This window comes from Varanus komodoensis, unplaced genomic scaffold, assembly GCF_004798865.1.
Source record: "Varanus komodoensis strain SLA01 unplaced genomic scaffold, ASM479886v1 scaffold12, whole genome shotgun sequence".
NCBI classification, from domain to species: domain Eukaryota; kingdom Metazoa; phylum Chordata; class Lepidosauria; order Squamata; family Varanidae; genus Varanus; species Varanus komodoensis.
Genome location: NW_025335349.1, coordinates 27,516,334 through 27,537,217, shown reverse-complemented (window position 1 = coordinate 27,537,217; position 20,884 = coordinate 27,516,334). Strand labels below are relative to the sequence as shown.

Below are 20,884 nucleotides of genomic sequence, written 5' to 3'. Positions count from 1 at the left end.
CCAAACAGTACTGACTACCTATTACACTACAGGAAGTAAATTGATCCAACACTGATTAGTAGCAGTGCTAATAAATAAATTGTGGATGATTATCCGGATTATGCTTACTGTCTTTATGGATGTGAGAACTATCAAGAACGGTAGAAGGGCTGCCAAAACTCAGCCAGAATCAGCCCAGTACTACCTTGACAAATGGATGGTGTTTGTGCAGAGTCCCTTCAATAATGATACAGTAAACCTAACTACACGATTATCGTGAGGGAGGAAGATTATAAGGGCAATCACTCCAGATTTTAGCACAGTGGTCCTGGAGCCATTTACCAGCTGGCTGCTGTTTTCCGTGTGGTTAGTGGCATAATGCAAGCCTGTGCTGAGAGCTACTTCCTCTCTTCATCTCTGCTTTAACTGCAAGCTTACTCAGAGGTGACATGACCTAAACGTGCATTCTGCCACAGTCTGTGCTTTGGCTAACATTTGCAGCAAGGCCTGAACACAGCAGCCCTTAGCAGACAACTAACAAGGCCTTTCTCATGCAGCAGATTGGTTTGTTTCTTCAGACTAGCCATATGTCTGTCTGCTATGTTTAGGGCCGCTTTACCACAAAAATTAAAAGCAAATCCAACATGCATATGGTGAATCATTAAAAGATCTTAAGAGCAGCATTAAAACTATTGTGCCGATCAAATGACTTTAAACAGGAGCAGATTTTAAAGCCTGGGGAAAATAGAAGTTCTGTGCCTGGCACGGAAATGGCATTAAGGTACACAGTGGGCAGGCCTCCCTGGGGTGGGCATTGCATCATCAGTAGGCCAGTCCCAGTGGTGCCGTTTCCCTAATGGCCACCCGCAGAAGACCAAAGGTCAGGAATAATGTTTTCATTTGTTACGAGGGAGAGAAGAACATATGCCTTATATTGGGTTGCAATATGCTTTTCTCCAAAAATGTATAATGTTTTAGCTTACGTTGTCCCTTTTTTCTTTAATTGCATTGATTTGGGTTTTGTAATGCACAATTTAAAAAATTAAAATAAAACTGCTGTGGTGAATCACAGGTTCATTGGTCAATCCCTGCCCTCCTGGGTTCCGAGTCAGGACCCCTGGGGTTCCCCAAATGGCCATGCCCTGTCCCCAGTCATGCCCACATGGCCTTCCAGCAACCATCAATCATGTGATGGCTTCCAAGCTTTTGTGCCCATTTCTCCCCATTCTGAAAGACTGCGCCGGCTCTCCTGAAGTTACAGCTTTACATCACAGCACACTAGTTATCTTTGGCCCCACGGCGTTTGACTTCAGCCCACCCCACTCATAGAAGGCATCCCCCAAGGCATCAGTATTGAATTTGGACCTTGAACTGAAAGAGTTTCTCCACCCCAGCTGTACATGCTAAGAGCTCCACATTTAATCCCCAGCACTTTCAGTTTAAGACTCTTGGGTGAGATGAGCCAAGACCCCATCCAAGATCTTGGAGAGCGGCACCCACTGCCAGTCAGCACAAGCAACGCTGGCCTGGACAGACGGACAGACTCTGCATAAGACAGCTTTGTATGTTTTAGGGGGACATTAGCAGAGGTTTATTTTCAGTTCCAGGATGGGGCTTTTGTTCTGTAATTATGCCACAATGACTGCAGCTGTTTATTTATAATGCAGTGTGGGCATATGGCAGAGCAGGTGGACCAAAGAGGTAAGGAAACTCTCTCTGTGTGTGTCCAGGATTCCCGGTTTGTGGTTTCCATTCATCTAGTAGAATCTGCCTCCATTTTCATCCAAGCTGCCTCACTGAAAAAATAACAGGGAAATAGCCAGCAGAAGTTGGCTTTTAGAATTTGAAACACCTCATTTCAACGAAGCCCTTTGATGTTGTGCATGACTCTCTGTGCTTCATAAATAATGAACAGGTGGGAAAGGGAGAGAGAGAGAAAAGAAGAATCAGACACCAGTCACTGGCCTGAAAAACAGAAATCACCCTGAGCTGCATGTAATTCCCACAAATTATGGCTGCCTTACCCATCTTCATTGCAAATAGGGTTCAGGTGCACCCAGCCATCTCTAGCTGTTCAATTGTAACACTGTTCTGGTTCAGCACTGCTACAGGAGTAGTTTTGTACTTCCATTGAGCTTGGAAACAAAACAATCACGCCAGGCCAGCAAGGGCTGAGCATGCAAAGAAAACAGGAGGAAGGCGGTCACACAGGAGGAGGAAGAAAGGAGGCTTTCCACTCCAACTGTGGGACCAAAGCAGTGCCAGATGTTTCACATTTTGCAAAGATGCCCTGCCTCATCCCTCCACCTTCACAGCTGAGTTGCATCATGTATTCATGAGTATTAACACTTTCCCACACCACCATCTTGGGAAAGCTTGTTTGTAAGATTAAAATTGTATCTTGTGAACCCCCATCTGATGCATTTATTTCATGAAGCCTGTATGAATAAAAATCTGTCCATCTGCCGGCAGAAGGAGAACAGAGAGCCTGCCTTTAGCAGGGAGTCCCAGAGCCTGGAAACTGCCACCCAGAAGGTCTTCTCTTGTGCACCTGCCCAACATGCTTCTGAAGGGGGCAGGACTGAGAGGAGGGTCTCCTTGGAAATCTTAAACCCAGGCAGGCTTCCGATGGAGAGTGCAATCTTTCAAATAGCTTGGTCCCAAGGGTATGGCTTCCTTAGAGGTGATATTCAGTGCAGTGGGGGCTTAGTATTGTTGCTGCTAGTTGCAAAGTCATGTCTGACCCATTGCGACCCCATGGACAACATTCCCCCAGGCGTTCCTGTCCTCCACCATCCCCCAGAGTCCACCTAAGCTCACATCGACTGCTTCAGTGACTCCATCCAGCCACCTTATCCTCTGCCGTCCCCTTCTTCTTTTGCCATCTATTGTTCCCAGCATTAGGCTCTTCTCCAGGGAGTCCTTCCTTCTCATTAGGTGGCCAAAGTATTTGAGTTTCATCTTCAGTATCTGGCCTTCTAAAGAGCAGTCAGGATTGATCTCCTCTAGGACTGACTGGTTTGATCGCCTTGCAGTCCAAGGGACTCACAGGAGTCTCCGCCAGCACCACAATTCAAAGGCCTCAGTCCTTCGGCACTCAGCCTTCCTTATGGTCCAGCTTTCACAGCCATACATTGCAACTGGGGAAACCATAGCCTTGACTATACGCACTTTTGTCGGCAGGGTGATGCCTCTGCTTTTTAGTATGCTGTCTAGATTTGCCATAGCTTTCCTCCCAAGGAGCAAGCATCTTTTAATTTCTTGGCTGCAGCCCCTGTCTGCAGTGATCTGGGAGCCCAGGAAAATAAAATCTGTCACTACCTCCATTTCTTCCCCATCTACTTGCCAGGAAGTGATAGGACCGGATGCCATGATTGTAGTTTTCTTAATGTTGAGTTTCAAGCCAACTTTTGCACTCTCTTCCTTCACCCGCATCTAGAGGCCCTTTAGTTCCTCTTCACTTTCTGCCATTAGAGTGGTATTATCTGCATATCTGAGGTTGTTGATATTTCTCCCGGCAATCTTAATTCCAACTTGTGATTCATCTAGCCTGGCCTTTTGCATGATGTGATCTGCATATAAGTTAAATAGGCCGGGGGACAGTATACAGCCTTGCTGTACTCCTTTCCCAGTTTTGAACCAATCAGTGGTTCCGTGTCCAGTTCTCACTGTTGCTTCTTGACCTGCATATAGGTTTCTCAAGAGACAAATAAGATGGTCTGGTACTCCCATCTCTTTAAGAACTTGCCACAATTTGTTGTGATCCACACAATCAAAGGCTTTAGCATAGTCAATGAAGCAGAAGTAGATGTTTTTCTGGAACTCCCTAGCTTTCTCCATGATCCAGCATATGTTGGCAATTTGATCTCTAGTTCCTCTGTCTCTTCCAAACCCTGCCTGTACTTCTGGTAGTTCTCAGTCCACATACTGCTGGAGCCTAGCTTGTAGGATTCTGAGCATAACTTTGCTAGCATATGAAATGAGTGCAATGGTGTGGTAGTTTGAACATTCTTTGGCATTGCCCTTCTTTGGGATTGGAATGTAAACTGACCTTTTGCAATCCTGTGGCCACTGTTGAGTTTTCCAAATTTACTGGCATATTGAGTGTAGCACTTTTACTGCATTGTCTTTGAGGATTTTGAATAGCTCAGCTGGAATACTGTCACCTCCACTAGCTTTGTTGTTGCTCAGACTTCCTAAGGCCCATTTGACTTCACATTCCAGGATGTCTGGCTCGAGGTCAGTGAGCACCCTATCATGGTTATCAGGGATGTTAAGCTCTTTCTTGTATAGTTCCTCTGTGTAATCTTGCCACCTCTTCTTAATCTCTTCTGCCTCTGTTGGGTCCCTGCCATTTTGGTCCTTTATCATGTCCATCTTTGCATGAAACGTTCCCTTCATATCTCCACTTTTCGTGAAGAGATCTCTGGTCCTCCCTATTTCATTGTTTTCTTCTATTTCTTTGCACCATTCATTTAAGAAGGCATTCTTATCTCTTCTAGCTATTCTCTGGAATTCTGCATTCATTTGGGTGTATCTTTCTCTTTCTCCCTTGCCTTTCGCTTCCCTTCTTTCCTCAGCTATTTGAAAAACTTCCTCAGATAGCCATTTTGCTTTCTTGCATTTCTTTTTCTTTGGGACGGTTTTAGTTGCTACCTCTTTTACAATGTTGCGAACCTCCGTCTATAGTTCTTCAGGCACTCTAGTGTAGGTTTGTCTTAATCAGCTAGCAGTTGAAGATGTAGTACAGCTAGCACTTCTCTCATCCTCATGTTTTGGCAGTGTTCGGTAGCCTTTGAACACCACCTCTGCATGGGGTGAGGTGGTACCTCTAGTTCTGAAATCATCCTGACAAAAGGCCCTGAGCAGGCACAGAGCCCATAGGTGTGATGCACAAAGAAGAAATTAAGGTCAACATAAATGGGTTTTCTGTACCCTTTTGAAAGCTAAATGATTGGTATTATATACTGGGAGGACAAATAGCGATGCATTGAGCATTTAATGACACTTTCAGCTTTTGAATGGGTGGTATTTAAGCATAACCCACAAATGAATAAATGTCTGTATATGTGATCTGCCTAAATCAAGGCTTATACATAATAATGTTCATGGATAGTACTATATCTATCTTAATATATAACATTTATGGGTACATATTTCATATGTGTTCACTGTAATTAATCCATTTAAATGTTATGTGAGGAAACTGTTTTTCATTTTTATTTACGGTTTTTGGTTTTGCTTTGGAATTATTGAAATTCACAATAAAAATATATTAAAAATTACTGTGGGCCAAAAATGAGAGTGATGAGATGTGCATGGAAACAGGAAGAGCATTAGATGAGAACTCAAACAGGGCTCCTGCCTTCGCTTTCCCTTGGAAATGCAGAATGCCTGCAAAGTAACAAGGGGCCTGTTGGGTGCACCAGCTGTGACCCTTTTGTGCCACAGAGGTAGGCTTCAGCTTTGGGTCTTGGGGAGATGGATTGCTGGCCAGGATCCCTGGCCACTGCTGTGTGGCACCCACAGGAGAATGTCACCCATATGCATCAGATAGATGGAAGATGGGGATGCTGGAGCAAGGACACCGTAGCTGTTTAGAAGGTTGGCCCTGCTGGCATCAGCAATCCACATCTGCGGCTGAAAGGGGGAAGGGTGGGAAGCCCCCTCCCCTTCCTATTGCCACCCCACTGAGTGAACTGTCTCAGCAGCTGGCAGCTAGGCTGCAGTTACCCCATAATCTTCTATCTAGGTAATTACTTCTGGCTGCTGCATTGCAGGTGTTAGGAGGAAATCCAGCTGTCACCTCTTTTGTACAGGAATCAAGGAAAATAAATTCTCTTTTCTGCCTCCCCCCTCCTCAGTTACTCTTTCTCTTCCTCCCTTGGAGAATGGACATACAGCTTTTTGCCAAGTTCGATGCATTTACTTATTTACTGACTTATTTCGTTTCTATACCACCCAACAGCTGAAACTCTGGCCAGTTCAGAACAGCATGCATATATATATTTATAAATATATATATATATACACAGTATACCATTAAAGCATATTTAAGCACAGGGGCATGCGGGAGTTTGGACATCTGTTTGCGGCAGCATTTCCTTGGGCTCTGGGCAGGCAAATGAAAGGCAAGGGGAAAGTCATGCACGTTTGCAGGAAGAGAAATTAGGCTGTTGGCAAGCGTTAGCACGAACTGAGAATTGCTGCAGTGGTTCCAGCATTATTGCTTGGGACAGGATCCAGCGGACAGCCCCGCATTGTGGCATTCCCTTGAACTGAGGAGTGCCACACTGCACCTTCTGGCCCAATTCAGGGACAAAATGGGGATGGCGAGGAGGAGGAGGAGGAGGGCCTGGCTCAGTGGCAGAGTGCCTGCTTTGCACGAGAAGGTCCCTGGCTCCTGCAGTTAAAACCCCCATGTGCAGCAGGGGATGGGCACCTCTCCTCTCCACCGGGGAGGCTGGGCCCTAGCCATTGGCCCAGATGGCCAGTAGTCTGGCCTGGTCTAAGGAGGCTTCCTGTGTGCTGGAGCAGCTCACTGTGTGACTGACTTGCAGCTCCGTTTGGCTTCCCAAGCCAAGAGATGCCTGGCCAGTGAATGCATTCTTGAACGAGCCCCTACCCGGGGCTGCTACAGGACAGCACCCCCAGAGAGCCACAAGCATGCAGTGTGTAAAACAGGCACTGGATGCAAAGTGCTTTCCAGACATAGTGTGCAGGATCTTACCAGCTGGGAGGAGGAGGATAGATTATGGCTATGAACTAAATACTTGAGCTGAGCGAGTTCAGCAGCTGTGCTGGCACACCCCATGATTTTGCATGGGAAGCAGGGCGGACAAGCCAGTACCCTCTGGATGTTTTAGACCAGCCCGTGTCAGGATTATCCGGGGTGTAGTCCAAAACGAGGGGTACTGAGTGGACTGCCCCTGATTTATCATGAAGGGGTTTTTTGCTCACAGCTGAGAGGAGGCTTTCTGAGCCTTTCATCTCCACTTTTACTTAAATATGGATTCTGGCATCACCTGCAGTGTCAGGAACTGTTGGCCACTGTCGCAGGGGTCAAGGTGCATAGCTGCAGTGCAAGAGGAGGAAGAGCCCCGCAGCGTCTAGGGCCAGGGCAGCAGCCTGGAGGAAGCAGCAAGGAGTGATGGGAAGAGTGCCGGCATTTGTGGCCTGGATCCCTTCTGCAGGGAAGCATTCCTTGGGCCTTTGGGGGCCCAGGGAGTGCATGCAGAGGAAGTGACTGCTGAAGACACTTGCCTGCTCCTGAGCCCAGTCCAGCCAGCAGGAGAACGGGAAGGGGCAGGGAGAGAGGCTGCTCTGCCTTGCGGGGGAAAGTGGAGCATGGGGAGGGGCAGCAAAGCAGAGAGGAGAGGGAGTGCCGGTCAACACATTGAGAAACACAGAAAGAGAGCAAGTCAGAAGGGGCCTCCTGGGCCATCAGGTCTGACTCCCAGCACAAGCCAGCTCTGCTCATAGAATATCCAACATGTGGGTGCCCAGTCCTTCCGGTGCCCTGCAACTGCATCTCCCTCCCATGGCCTGGACAGGCAGACCAAGTGCGTGAGGTGGTGGAGCAGGGTCCATGCCCCCGTCAGAGGCATTTTAAGCCAGCAGCTGCATGCTGCCTGCAGAGCATGAGTTTTGCCTGATGTGCAAGCACGGCAAGTAGAGAAAGAAAAGGTGACACCTGAGCTTTGTAAAAATGTAGTGGCTGACAGATGCATCTCCTACTATACATTTCACACCTCCTCTCTTGTTTTCACTTTGCTCTGCTTGAAATTTGTTAATGTTACAATCATTCTCTCCCTGTATGTTACCCTTAAATATGTACATCTTTATTAGGGTTAAATATATAGGAACAGTGGAGACATCTCAAAGAGCTAAAGGTTTATGCTAAACACAGTTGCCTGTGTTGTGCATGAAGAAACTTTAGCCTGCGGTTTTAATCTGTTTTTGCTTAATTAAAGCCAAAAAATAAAATCCTCACCTAATTCCTTCTGTATGCCAGTTTGTTAAATTCTAGTCTCACTCTTTATCAAAGAACTGGAATGTTAGTGTGAGCAACCATGCTTACAGATCCAAAATGCTATTAACATTCAGCAAGAGTACAAGCAAGAGGTATGGGGACCATGGGCTTTATTGTACATGAACCCAGGCACATCATGGTTTCAGAATCTTATTGCAAGTTTCTTTTTCTCCAATGGGTTTTCTCGAACGTTTTTTGAAACTCCCATGTTGTAGGTGCTCATTGAGCATTTTTCTGTGATTGTATCAGTGAAGACTGCTGCTCCAGCCCCCTTCCCACTTTTCATAAACCTACTCTGTATAGTCCCTGTATAAATCTATGGAAACTTGATTTCCCATCAGTTGTTGTGCTTTTTTTTAAAGTGATGCAGAAAACAAAGCTCCCTCCAAAGAACTATGTTATTATTGTATTTATAGTCTACCTTTTCCCCCCTTGCACGGAATTCAAAGTGATTTCCGTAATCTTCCTCCATGTCATTTCCTCACAACAACAACAACTCTGTGAAGCAGGTTAGGCTGAGAGTCCACAAGGGGCCCAAAGTCACCTTGAGAGCCTCGCAGTCAAGCAGGGACTAGACCCTGGATCTCCCCCAGTCCCCATTCCAACATTCCCGCCACTATATTGCACTGGCACTCATTCTGCAGGACTCGTGCGGCACAACCCAGGAGGCATCAGCCACGTGGGACTCTGGGGAACTGCAGGCCAAGCTGCAAAGCATTGCTGGGCATGCCTAAAGCAGCTCTTTCTGTTCTGACTCATGCATTCTGTTTGGGCAGAGGGCAAGTTCATGATTCTCAAACAAAGGAAACACCTGGGACTATTGTACAACATGGGGAATGTGGCTGTGACACACTTTGACTGGTGCAGAAATACCCCCAAGTGTCAGTTCGTTCCGAAAACTGAGAGGGTTGCACTCCAAATTAGCAGACTGGTTCAGGTCACTACGAAGGGTGACCTTCGGCAACCCCCCCCCCCCAGTAGTGCGCAGTCCTATATATGCTTCCTGGGAGTAAGGCCCTCCGAATTCTGCAGGCCCTACTTCTGAGAAAATATGCATAAATGTATGCTGTTAGCAACAGATTCTCATCTATAAAACAACAACAAAACCTATCCAGTAGGGTTGTTGTAGGGGCAAGCGTTGGAAGCAATTGTTAAGCAAGCCCTTTGCTGCATAAATACAGACAGCATGACAGGTGCTGATCTGCTTGGATGGCTCTTAAGGGCTGGATCCCTTTCTAATTATAGGCTGAGCACAGAACATGTTCACTCTGAAATTTTCTACAAAGGAATGGTTCATTAATTAGCAAGGAAGGTTGTGTTTAAAAAAGAGAAGTGGGAAGCCCAGTCATTTGCTTAAAAGCATATTTTTTTCCATTGGCTTGAGCATTCCAAGCGCGCTCTCCGTGCCTTCCAACTCCCACTGCATGCACTAAAGGGCATTAGGCTTCACTGAGCATCTTTATTATCATACATTAACCTTAACAAGGTAGAACAATCTTTTTCTGCAGTGCAAGGGTAATTAAATCTAAATACTCTTGGCCTTTCCAGGATGTGTTGAACAAAAATAATAATTGTTAATCAAGACCCTTCCCTTCCCCCAACAACAAAAAACGAGAGTAATTATTTCCAAAGCATGACAGAACAAGCAAAAAGGTGGATTTTTAGTTTTCCAAAAATTAGCAGAATAAAAATACATTCGAGCTCTGACTCAAAGGTGGGGTCATTTCTTTTGTGCGCTCGTGCTCTGGAAGCTGAAGGACTTGTTCCTGCTTTACATGAATTGTCTGTCTGTATCCAAACTTTTCCAACCTGCCCTAAATTAAAAGATGGAGGCCAGCATGCAGTCTAGAAGCAATTTAACCTAAAAGCCATCCAGTCCTGCCTCCTTCTGAGACTTGTGCTGCAGCAGCTTGTCCTCCTTCCACCTGAGCAGGGATAATATGCTTACTTCAGAGTAGACATGCAGCAGCCTGGCATTTGGGATGCTGTCTGGATGTGCTGCCCAGAGTTTTTCCTGCTTCATTCAGAATAGCCATATAAATGCTTGTGCTCCTCCATTCTAAGAAGACTTGCAGAGGTGTGGTATTTGGGATACTATTAGAAATTGCTGCTGCATTTTTCCTTTCCAGTTTACTGCTGAGCAATAATGTATATGGTTTTGAGTAGATGTGTTATTCATACTTACTCCAGAGTAGATTTCTTTCCCACTATAAACTGACGGCTATGGAATTTGGTGTTGGTTGAATATTTCAGCCCTGCTCACTTTTGCTTGTGGCCCATTTCACCACTGGTGAAAGCCCAAGAGCTCTCCAAGGAATAACTGCACCAAAAATGGTTCCCCAACCCTGATATAAGAGGTACAGCTAGTGCCCCCCTGTATAGACATTCACAAAGACTGAATCAAATAGAACATGTGCTTAAATCTCTCCTATTGAAATCAAGTGGAACTGAAAATATTTAACTGTGGCTGGAAAATGCCATTTACACAGAGCATTTCCATGGCAAGTGTCTCAGGATGGCCTCTTAAAACCGAAAATTAGTCATAAGGTAAGAATAGAATAGATAAGGCTGGTGGTTTGAAAACAGAAGGGCAGGCTAACCTCTGGAAAAGCAAAAGGGGAAAAAAAAGAATATAAGAATATTAAAAGGAGGCAGACTTGAGATAGAGGGGACTGTCTGCATCCTGTTGGGGAACCTGCTTCTTAAGTATGGAACTACTGGGAGAGGAAAGGCTGGGAGAGCCACAGTTTGAATCATCCCTCCGCCCCATTTTTGTTGCTGTTTCCTTACTTGTAGTGCCTTTTATTAATAAGTTCTATTTCTGTAAAGAATAAAAAGCTTTTCTTATATAACTGAACTCTGTTCAGAATGATTTATCTTTGCATAAAAGTAATTGATGAAGGATCTACCAATCCCGTATTCAAAAGAGGCTTTTCCCCTTCAAGTGTTTTGGGTATATGTTATTCAAGAATCTACTGCATCTCTGTTCATGGCAGCTGTCTCCCCTCCCACTCATACTGAACCTGCCCAGGCAATCTTATCGGGTAGGGAACCCAGTCCACATCTTTAAGCATCTCATACTGCACCCAGAAGTGCCGAGTGGAAATAATTCACTATTTTGGAATGAAATAACTCCATGCTGAAAGTAAAGCAAAACAAAAACTGGGGGAGCCCTACTCAGCCAATAGTTGAACCATCCCCTTAGACACTGTTAGAAAGAACCAACAAGGCATGGCCCCCAAATCTTTGAGCAGTGCTTGGATCTTTGAAGATCTCCCAGTCTGCCTTAAAACAATCCTGCTTCTTCCCTCTGAACTAAGGAGCCTAGCAGTTATGAGGAAACCTTGGGGCTCACTCCCCCAGCAGACTAGTAGGGAGTGCAGTATATGAAGATACTGCCCTTTTAAACTAGAGGGGAGGCTGTCAGCTTGCCTTCCAGAGTCTGCTTACTGCTGTTAAGTTAGAGCCCAAGATTGCCTGAGAGCACCAGCTTTCCCAGAGTAAGCCTGACTCTGCAAAGACCTGCCCAGCCAAGTCCTGGATCAATGGCTTGTACCCTGGGTTGTTGAGGGAAGCAAGGTCCTGATAAGAGGAAAAGCAGGTGCATTAATTAGCTGCTCACAGCTGAAATGGAGTTTCTCATCTGCTGTTCCTCCAGACTGGCCCAGCCTCCTTACCTTGGAAGAAAAGAGAAGCAGGTTTGCTTCAAAACAAAACCAAATGTCTGAATTGGGAACGTGATTACACATTGCCCAGGCTTGCTTGAGTGTCTCTGGAGCACCTTGCCTCTGCAGTCCTCCTTCTGGAGTACACCTGCTTTTCCCACAATCCGTGTGGCCAGATTCTAGTGGCTGCTTGGTACTGCTCTGCATCATGGGTTTGCCCTAGAGAAAGGTGAATAGACATGGGAAGACAGAGGCTTCTTGCTGTTTTGTGTTTAAAGGCAACAATGCCTTCTGACTTATTAAAGACTCATACATTCACTGTGGTGTAAGATATTCTGGTCAGGAATTCACTGTACAGGAACTTATTCCAAAAGATGTTGCTTTTTAAGGAACTGGAGCAAAATGGCACGTGCTAAAGCAAAGGAACAGGAGATCTAATGAACTTGGTTACATCTGATCCTCTTGGATTAGTTGGCTTTTTGCTTTCCTTCTTGTTGCCTTCCTTGAATGTTTCTTCCTGAGCCTTTTTGTCTGAAATCAAATGCCTTCCTCTTCCCCCTCCATGCATCCCTTTTATGAACAGGGATATCCTTCTGAGACAGGGCACTTTAAACACCCATACTCAAATCTTAGAGCCTGGGGCAGCTGCTTCAGGCAACTGATTGGGAACATCATGAAATTGTAGCAAATTATTTATTACTTAATGTATTAATTATTGTACTTTCACTGCCAGGGAAGAGATGCATAGGAGGGTCAAATAAACTTGGCTGGGTTTGAACATTGCATGCACCTGAACTGGGGCTTGGGGATGGGGGGAGGAGCCCTTTGTTGGTGTCCCAGGCAATAAAATATCTTGGTGACAGCCTTGGGGATGGCTAGAGATCTGTGGGGTGGGAAAAGGTAGCTGAGATGGCACCAGAAATTGGGTGGAGTAAGGAAATGAGTGGGGATACAAATGGATCTGAGGGTGGTGGAACAGGTTCAGGATTCCATCAAACTTGCAGTGTAATCCTAAACAACATTACTCAAAAGGAAGCCATACTGAGTTCACTGAGATTTATTCCCAAGTAATTAAAAACAAAAACAACCAGACCAAAAACACAAGTAGCCATGCTGGTCCATGAGCAAGAAAATCCCAAAATCTACAGTCAGGCAACAGCATATTAGGAATTCTGGCTGGTCTTACAAGCCAAATCAACATATCCAGCAATCCATTTTGGTACTTTAGGATCTAGAATTTCCAGAAATTAGAAAAAAAAGAATGGTATTTAAAAGAAAACAAGTACACACGATGCTCTAGAATCCCAGAAACTACCCAAATAATGTGTGAAATAAAATTGGCAGTGGTGGTCTGATGGGACCAGGAGGGCAAGGCGACGTTCCAGTCCTACCATCTCCATGGGGTGCTCGTTAGTGATAGTGGGTGGAAGGGGGAGAGATGTTGAGAGTGCCATTCTTTGCTGGTCCCAGATTTGGGACTGAAAGATCAAAGAAAATTGTGGGTGCATGGGAGGGTGGGGAAGCAAAATTTGGGCAGCATACAGTTCTGTCCCAGAAGCAAGGAACAAGTTAATGTGCATGCCTTCTTTAACATGTAAACAATAATAACAATTTCTACTTACAAATGTGCGTACATGTGCCTGTGTAAGCAGCATGTGTGAGTGTGCAGTCATTTGTCCTGTGAACCTGAGACTTGGATCATTTGAGGCCCAGGCACTGCCCCCGCCAGCTGCTTTGGATCTGCTTGGACTGGGGAGGGAGGTCTGTTGGCACTGCTGTCCCAAGCAGGCAGGGCTGGCACAGAAAGTCTCTAGGCCACTGGCTTCCTTTGGGTCGGGTGCACAAGACCCAGGTATCCCACCGTACCTGTTCTCCTGCCTTGTGCTCAGCATCCATGGAAGGGGGAACAAGCCCAGGCAGACTTTTCATTTGGCAGTCCAGGCTGTCGCGTTTGCAGTTAAACCTAACCAGCGTATCACCACGCATGACGTGCATTTACTGGATCTTTTACATGTGTGGGTCAAGATGGGCCACATAAGTCTAGCCCTTTTCTCTTTGAATTTGTAAATCGGACTACAAGTACATCAGGGCCATGCAGGTCGCACTGTTTTCCATTTAGACTTAATGCAGTAGTAAAGGACAACATTAATCTTGTGTGCTTGAATGCTGCTTTCTTCTAATACTTTCACCACCATTTCTTCCCTAGATGATGCATATTTACTGCAGGGACTTAATATTGAGGAACTTTACCCTGAAACCTCTAGTTTCATTACATATGATGGGTCAATGACAATTCCACCCTGTTATGAAACAGCAAGTTGGATACTAATGAACAAACCTGTCTACATAACAAGGATGCAGGTAAAGTAAAATACATTACTGGATGGAATACGTGACCTGTTAGAAGAACGAATTTGTGTACTCGTATGTTATATGCAAAGCCAGAATAAAGGGAAGATACATCAATCAGCCTTCCACAGTCTGGTGCCCTCCAGATGTTTTGGACTTCAGGTCTTGTCACCCCCCAGCCAGCATGGCCACTGGGAATAGTAGTCCAGAACGGCCACTGGGGATGACTGCTGTAAAGACATGGCTAGTTATTTCATGCATATGACCTTATTATTTATTTATTTATTTTATTTAAAGTTTTTATATGCCGTCCCCATTGCTACATAGCCTCGGGACGGCTCACATCAACAAATAAATAAAACAAATACAATTACAATTAAAACTTGGAAACACACTGGCTGCACAATTAAAACTATAAATATTAAAGTTTATTAAAATACTGTTTGAACAAAAAGGTCTTGGCCTGGCGCCGAATAACGATGGTGCCAGGCGGACCTCTCTGGGGAGCGCATTCCACAGATGGGGCGCCACCGCAGAGAAAGCCCTCCTCCGGGTACTTTGCTTCCTGATATCTCTTACGGAAGGCTCCCGGCGGAGAGCCCCTGCTGCCGATCTCAAGGGGCAGGAGGGCAAATATGGCTGCAGGCGTTCCTTCAGGTATCTGGGTCCCAAGCTGTTAAGGGCATTATAAGTAATTACCAACACCTTGAATTGAGCCTGGACTTCGATGGGAAGCCAGTGAAGCTGGTAGAGGACTGGGGTTATATGAGAATAACGCCCAGTTCCCGTCAGCAACCTGGCTGCTCTGTTTTGCACCATCTGAAGTATCTGGACTGTCTTCAAGGGCAGCCCCACGTAGAGCGTGTTACAGAAATCCAACCTTCAGCCTTCCTTCCTTTCCAGCTCCTGGTCATATGCCCCCCTCCCCATGCACCCTTTCCTATGCTCCCCCACCACACACACACACAGGTTCCTTTCCCTCTTTCCTCATGTTTTTCTGAACGTATCTTTTCATTGCCTCCACCCAGCCCTGGTTCTTTTACCCTCGCTTTCCTACAATGCTTCACCTGCCCTGCTGTCGCATCGGAGCAACTCAGCTGATCCCTCCTATAGGCCATTCGGACTGGCCAGTCGCTCTGTGACAGACATGTAGGCAAGCCACTCACTGCCAGAAGCCTGTCAGCCTTACCAGATCCACAGAAAGGCAACTGAGCAGTCTCAACCAGAGACTAGGCTCAATGCATTGATCTCCCTTGGCACATTATAGATTTCTGGGATGGGGCAGTAACTCTCCGACTCAGGCATTTCCTGAAATCCCTCATCTCAAGATGGCCATGAGGAAGTTGAACTGGTTCCTGGAAAACAGAGCTGTGGATTTGTCAGCCTGTGTTGTACACCGGACCACTCTTGAAGGGCAGCAGCGTGGCTTTAATAAGTAACAGGGAGTCCCAGCCACTTTCTGCCACTGCCTCCGAACAATGCCTCCTACCTAAGGGCCCTGTCAGACAAGCAGGACGTGGACTGATTTCTCCAATGCCATTGCGAGTGCTCTGGGACCTCTCCCGGAGCTTTTCTGCATGAGGCATTTACTGTGTTTGTGTTGTCCCCAACTCACAGTCATTTGCAGGTTCTTTAAGTGACATTGCAACCCTTTTCACCCAAGTTGTGTGAGTTTCCTGTAAATAGCACTTTTTGCGGGTCCTTTGGAGCAGGGAGGATGGGGTATTATTTCTGGTGGTGAAAGAAAACTGTTTCCTTTTGGGTATTTGTGCTATTCACCTATCCCAGAGTCCCACCGAGAGGTTCTGTCACAGAAAGGCAGGAAACACTGCTCAGATAGTGCACATGCCTTAATTCTGCAACAGAAGCAAAAGTAGATAGACTATATTAACAACCTTATGAAAGAAGCCCTTGCTGTTGACCTGCAAGTGTGAAAGGTAGAAATGCAGTTTGGAATGTGTTTTGTATGAGGTATTTTAAATTCAGTTGATGACCCTCCAGCTAGGTAGATTTTGAATTGCATTTAGAGCTTCCTACAGGTCTGATTCCACCTGTAAACTGATCTGGCCTTTCCAAAGTATAGTTTTAGCCTTCTCCCTGCCATTCTTTTTCCTCCAAATCTGAACACGTTTTGGAGTGTTTTTTTTAAAGTGTGTCAAAATAACCCTGCCCCATTTGTAGCTGGAGGGGTGGGGAGGGGACAGCTTTCAGAGATGGGACAATAGCTTTCACAGTGCTTCAATGGTGCTTAAAGGGGTTATCATGGTGGTGTAACCCCCACTGCAATTTTTATGTAAAATGCTAATTTATCTCTGTAGTATAAAGCAGAGAAAAGCAGAAAAGCATTTGGCTTTTCACAGCCAAAGCAGTTTATAATTTGAAAATACAGAAAGAAAGGCTACTGGACACAACCCTTCCCTTTCTACCATTAGAATAGAGCTCTCTCAGGAAAATCTATCAAGTCTACATCCTGGGCTCCTCCCTTTATTATTCGTTTAATACTTCAGAGAGGTGACACATGGAGGGGAAGAGGGAATGGCAACTCAAAGCACCCCTGCCATAAAGTGGCATTTAGAAAGGCTCAAAATATAAACTGAACGAAAGGGGAGATTCCTGCTGGCCGCACAAGCAGCCTGCCTAAAAGGTAGACAACAAGGTATTTTGCAACATGCAGGACTTCCAAGTCACCATCTGCACTGTTTATTAAGGCAGAATTACATCCCTAGGTTATGGGCCCATAAAGAAAAATGGTTCCTGCTCCCATAGAAGTGTCAGCATTGTCTGTATGGCCAGGCTAACATCTACAGTCACACCTGGGAGGGAGTCTGTGATTAAACAGGGAATAGGTCTGTATTGCAAAATCTTTACTTCAGCAATTCTTATAGGATCAAGTTGACTGTTACAATTTCCACTGATCACAGAGCAAGGCTTCAGTCCCCTGTGGCTGCTTGCCTCTCACTCTTGACTACCAGAAAGAGAATAAATTAGTCCAAGTAAGCAAAATAAACTTGAACTTCTCAAAGCTGCAACATTCAGCCTTGCATGGAACAGAATGTTTCCATTTGATTATTAGCAATAGTATTACGCTGCAGAATAAACAAGACTCTGGCAGTACCTTTGTCCACCCTGAATTTCAGCTCACTCCTAAGTTTCATTCCTAAATTTCAGCAGATGTATCTCTTACTGTGTGATGTGGGTCCCTTTTTGTTTGTGCAGATGCATTCGTTACGATTGCTAAGCCAGAATCAGCCTTCACAGATTTTTCTGAGTATGAGCGACAACTTCAGACCAGTCCAGCCTCTCAACAATCGGTGTATCCGAACAAACATCAACTTTAGTTTACAGGGGAAAGATTGCCCAAACAATAGAGCACAGAAACTACAGTATAGAGGTATGTATTGTGCATTCTTTCCATTTTAAAAGGAGTGTCCTGAATATTTTGTGGCGCTCCTTTTCATGGAGCCCTTTTTCTCTGAAGGCAGGATGCTGCTTTCCACAAGGTCAAGCTACTTTGTCCATGGATTTTGTATGGATTCTGTTCTGCCCACATGTTGCAGAATTTCAGGTGCCATTCATCCCATCATCTGTTCCTTGAGGGAACCACATTTTATTCATTTATTTTTCGATGTCTATCCTGCCTTTTTCCTACAAAGGGCTCAAGGCAGCTTACATCATTCTCCTCCTCCAACTTATCCCCACAACAACAACCCTGTGAGGTAGGTTGGGCTGAGAGTCTGTGACTGTCCCCAAGTCACCCAGTGGGCTCCATGGCTGAGCAGGGACTCGAACCCGGATCGCCTGAGTCCCAGCTCCATGCTCTTAACCACTACGCCACACTGGCTCTCTCATATGAACACATATGGATGTGTTCATACCCATTGGTCCAAATTTGTCCTTCTGAACATGCATAAATCCCTGTCCTAACATAAAATACCCATTTTCAGTCTTTGAGAGTGAGTCCATGAGAGGAAATGCAAATATGTGGTCAGGCTTTTTTCATACTCTTTTACAAGTGAGTTTGCATAAAATTAAAGTAAAGAATCTGCAAGTGTTAAATCCATGTGAATCGAGCAAACCTCGTCTGCTGCAGATTCTTCAGGTGAAATTAATAAATCTCCAAAACCCTTTCAGTCTCTTGCAGATTTTTCTGACATCTTTATTTGTCAACCTAGCCCAAGCTTTTCCACTAACTAGCAGCAGCATTCAGCCAGAGGGGTCTCGTACCCATTACCTGCTTCCTGATCATCTGTTTGGGGATGCCAGGATAGAACCAAGGCCTTTCCAGGTGCAGATCCAGGTGCTCTATCCCGGGCTACGATCCCTCCCCAAACATTTTGCAACAAGCTTCTAAACCCTCAGCAAAATAATGTATATGGGAATCAGTAATATGACTTAGCTGCTTCCAGCTGAAGTCCGACCATTAGGGTAAGTTGAAGTAATACAAGCAAAGATAATGAGTTGAAAACAAATATGCTCAAAACATAAAATGTATTCACATGGGAAATACCTCTTCTGAAGGATTCTTCGCAAATGGAGAGCCCGAGGCTGTAATAAATCCCCAAAGAAGAGAGATAATTCAAAAGCAAAAGCAAAAAGGAGCTTAATGACAAAACAATCAATTTTAAAAGCCATTTAAATAAATAAATAAATTAGATAAGTGCTAGAACTGTATCCATGCCTATTTTGTTTGGAGACACTTTCAAATTGCCTGGCCTAAGGCACAATCTAGGGGCCTCCTGGCACTGTCTTCTGAGATTGGGAGTTTAGGAGGCACCTGGAAGGCCAGGCCCTCCACCCTGCCCCACTCACAGGGGGTGCAGAAGGAGCCACACTGGCTGCCTCCCTGAGGTGGCAGTGAGGTCTTGGAGAAGGTGAAAAGGGGCGTGCTGGGAGTGAGGAGACTGGGCCAACAGCTTGCCCCAGCTCCTGCCCGCACCCAGCCTTCTTCCTTCCTCCTCCCCAGCACTTTCTCTCCGCCATGATCTAGATCAAATAGATACAGCGTGCCGGGCACAGCAATCACAGTTACCCTCGCAGAGCCTAGATCCATGCGTTGGACGGACAGAAGCCCTGATTGTGGAGACTTGCATTCACAGAGGTGAGGGGCATTGGCTTGCACCCTCAGGGTTAGGCAGGAAAAGGCCCTACGACTCCCACCGTGCCCCCCCCCCCACCATACCGGTTGGGCCATGCTGGCACTTGGAGGTGTTTGTTCTGCCTAAATTTGCATAGGATTCCATCTTTAAGTAGCACAGCACACCTTAACTATAAGTTGTGCTGCTGCTTTGAAATATTCAGCTTTCCGGTGGACTTCCCTTTCCAAGAGGAATGAAATGAAGAAGTTTTCTTTCATGTGTCTCCTTATCTCACATTCTTCCATTTTCTTGTTGCTGCTCATACACACAAACTCTCACTCTCTCTCTCTCTCTCTCTCTCTCTCTCTCTCTCTCTCTCTCTCTCTCTCTCTCTCTCTCTCTCCCCCCCCCCCCATCTGTCTGTCTCTCTGTCTCTCTGTCTGTCTATCTATTGGCTTCTCTACCTGAGAAGCTGCATACCACTCTTTCTTTCTGAGTAACTCATCAAGAAGGCCAGTCTGTGATCCCTGACCTTTCCTTATAGTAGAAAACTTTTTACAATGTCATTATGGAAATGTATGTGCTGCTTTTCCCTTTCAGTAAATGAATGGCTGCTCAAGTAATTAAGACAAAAGCAGGAAGAACTCTTAACCTCAGAGGAATGCTACTACTGTGAATTGACGTACTGCGGATGCCCCAACCTCATTCAGTCCTCGGTCTTTGTACTTCATAGCTGGCAGGCGTGCAGCCACGCTCCAACAAAAAAGATGCCAAGCTGGGAATTCAGCTAAATGAAATTTATTCATATGATCAGTCATAACAAAAATAAAGACAATATCTACCGTTAACATGATTACAATTTTGATACTGTTTTCCTGAAACTACTATAGCTCACAAGGAAAAGACTTTTCAGACTTTGTACATATGAAACGCCCTCTCTGTTTCCCCCCTCTCTCCTTCCCCCTCCCATCAGCCCCCCCCCCATTAAAAAAAATGGTGGTCCGCTACCACATCCAAGTGGATTTGTGTTCTGTGTGCCAAGTAATCCTTGGAAAGCTCTCATTATATCACTTCCATTACTGGTTACTGGCAAAGCAGAACTAGAAGATTGTAAGGGAAACTTATTTCTGGATCATGAACCTTCTGTTTATTTAATAATGGACAGATACTGAGATAAGTATTGTAAATAGATCACTGAAGAATATAAAGGAAATTGAAATATTTTCCCGTCATCACATATCTGTAGTAGGAACTGCCAAGACTGGAATTAATCCATTTTTCTGTTTCTTGTTTTACAAAGGTCATACATTGTGTTTGGTTACTGTTAACAATTCAATAAATGTGTTTAACAGATGAATTTACTACACTCGCTTTTTTTCTCCCCAAAATGAAAAAGGCTCTAGCCTTCTGACTACACTGAGCAAAATAAAACTTACTTTATTACTTTGTGGCCAGGTTGACTAGGCTAAAGAACAACTGGGCATACATTTAAGGGTGCAATCCAGCGACCTCCACTGAAGATGCACTTAAGCCTCCAAACGCAAAAGCTTATGTGCATCCCAAGTATGGGGTAATGCATGGTGGATGCAGTCTCCATCCCTGCAGCACTGTGCCCTATGCATTTCATCCAGGTGCCCATTTTTAGCCATCTAGATGAAGTGCCAGAGGAGAGGGAAGGAGGCTGGTGCCCAGTTAGAACTCAGCAAATGCCCTGGGCCCAGTCTCCTCCACTCCCCACCTCTGGCATGGCCCTTTCCTTCCTCTCTGAGCTCAGAGGGGCAGCT

At 45.4% G+C, this 20,884-nt stretch overlaps 1 protein-coding gene across 1 annotated transcript in view; it reads left to right on the top strand.

The window, feature by feature from the left end:
- CA10 (carbonic anhydrase 10) overlaps positions 1–19,723 on the top strand; it is a 346,588-nt gene extending 326,865 nt beyond the window's left edge. Inside the window, exons 7-9 of the mRNA XM_044421652.1 lie at positions 13,883–14,037; positions 17,242–17,416; positions 19,701–19,723. Coding sequence (XP_044277587.1) covers positions 13,883–14,037; positions 17,242–17,416; positions 19,701–19,723 — 353 coding nt within the window. The remainder of the gene's footprint in view (positions 1–13,882; positions 14,038–17,241; positions 17,417–19,700) is intronic.
- The last annotated feature ends 1,161 nt before the right edge of the window (positions 19,724–20,884 follow it).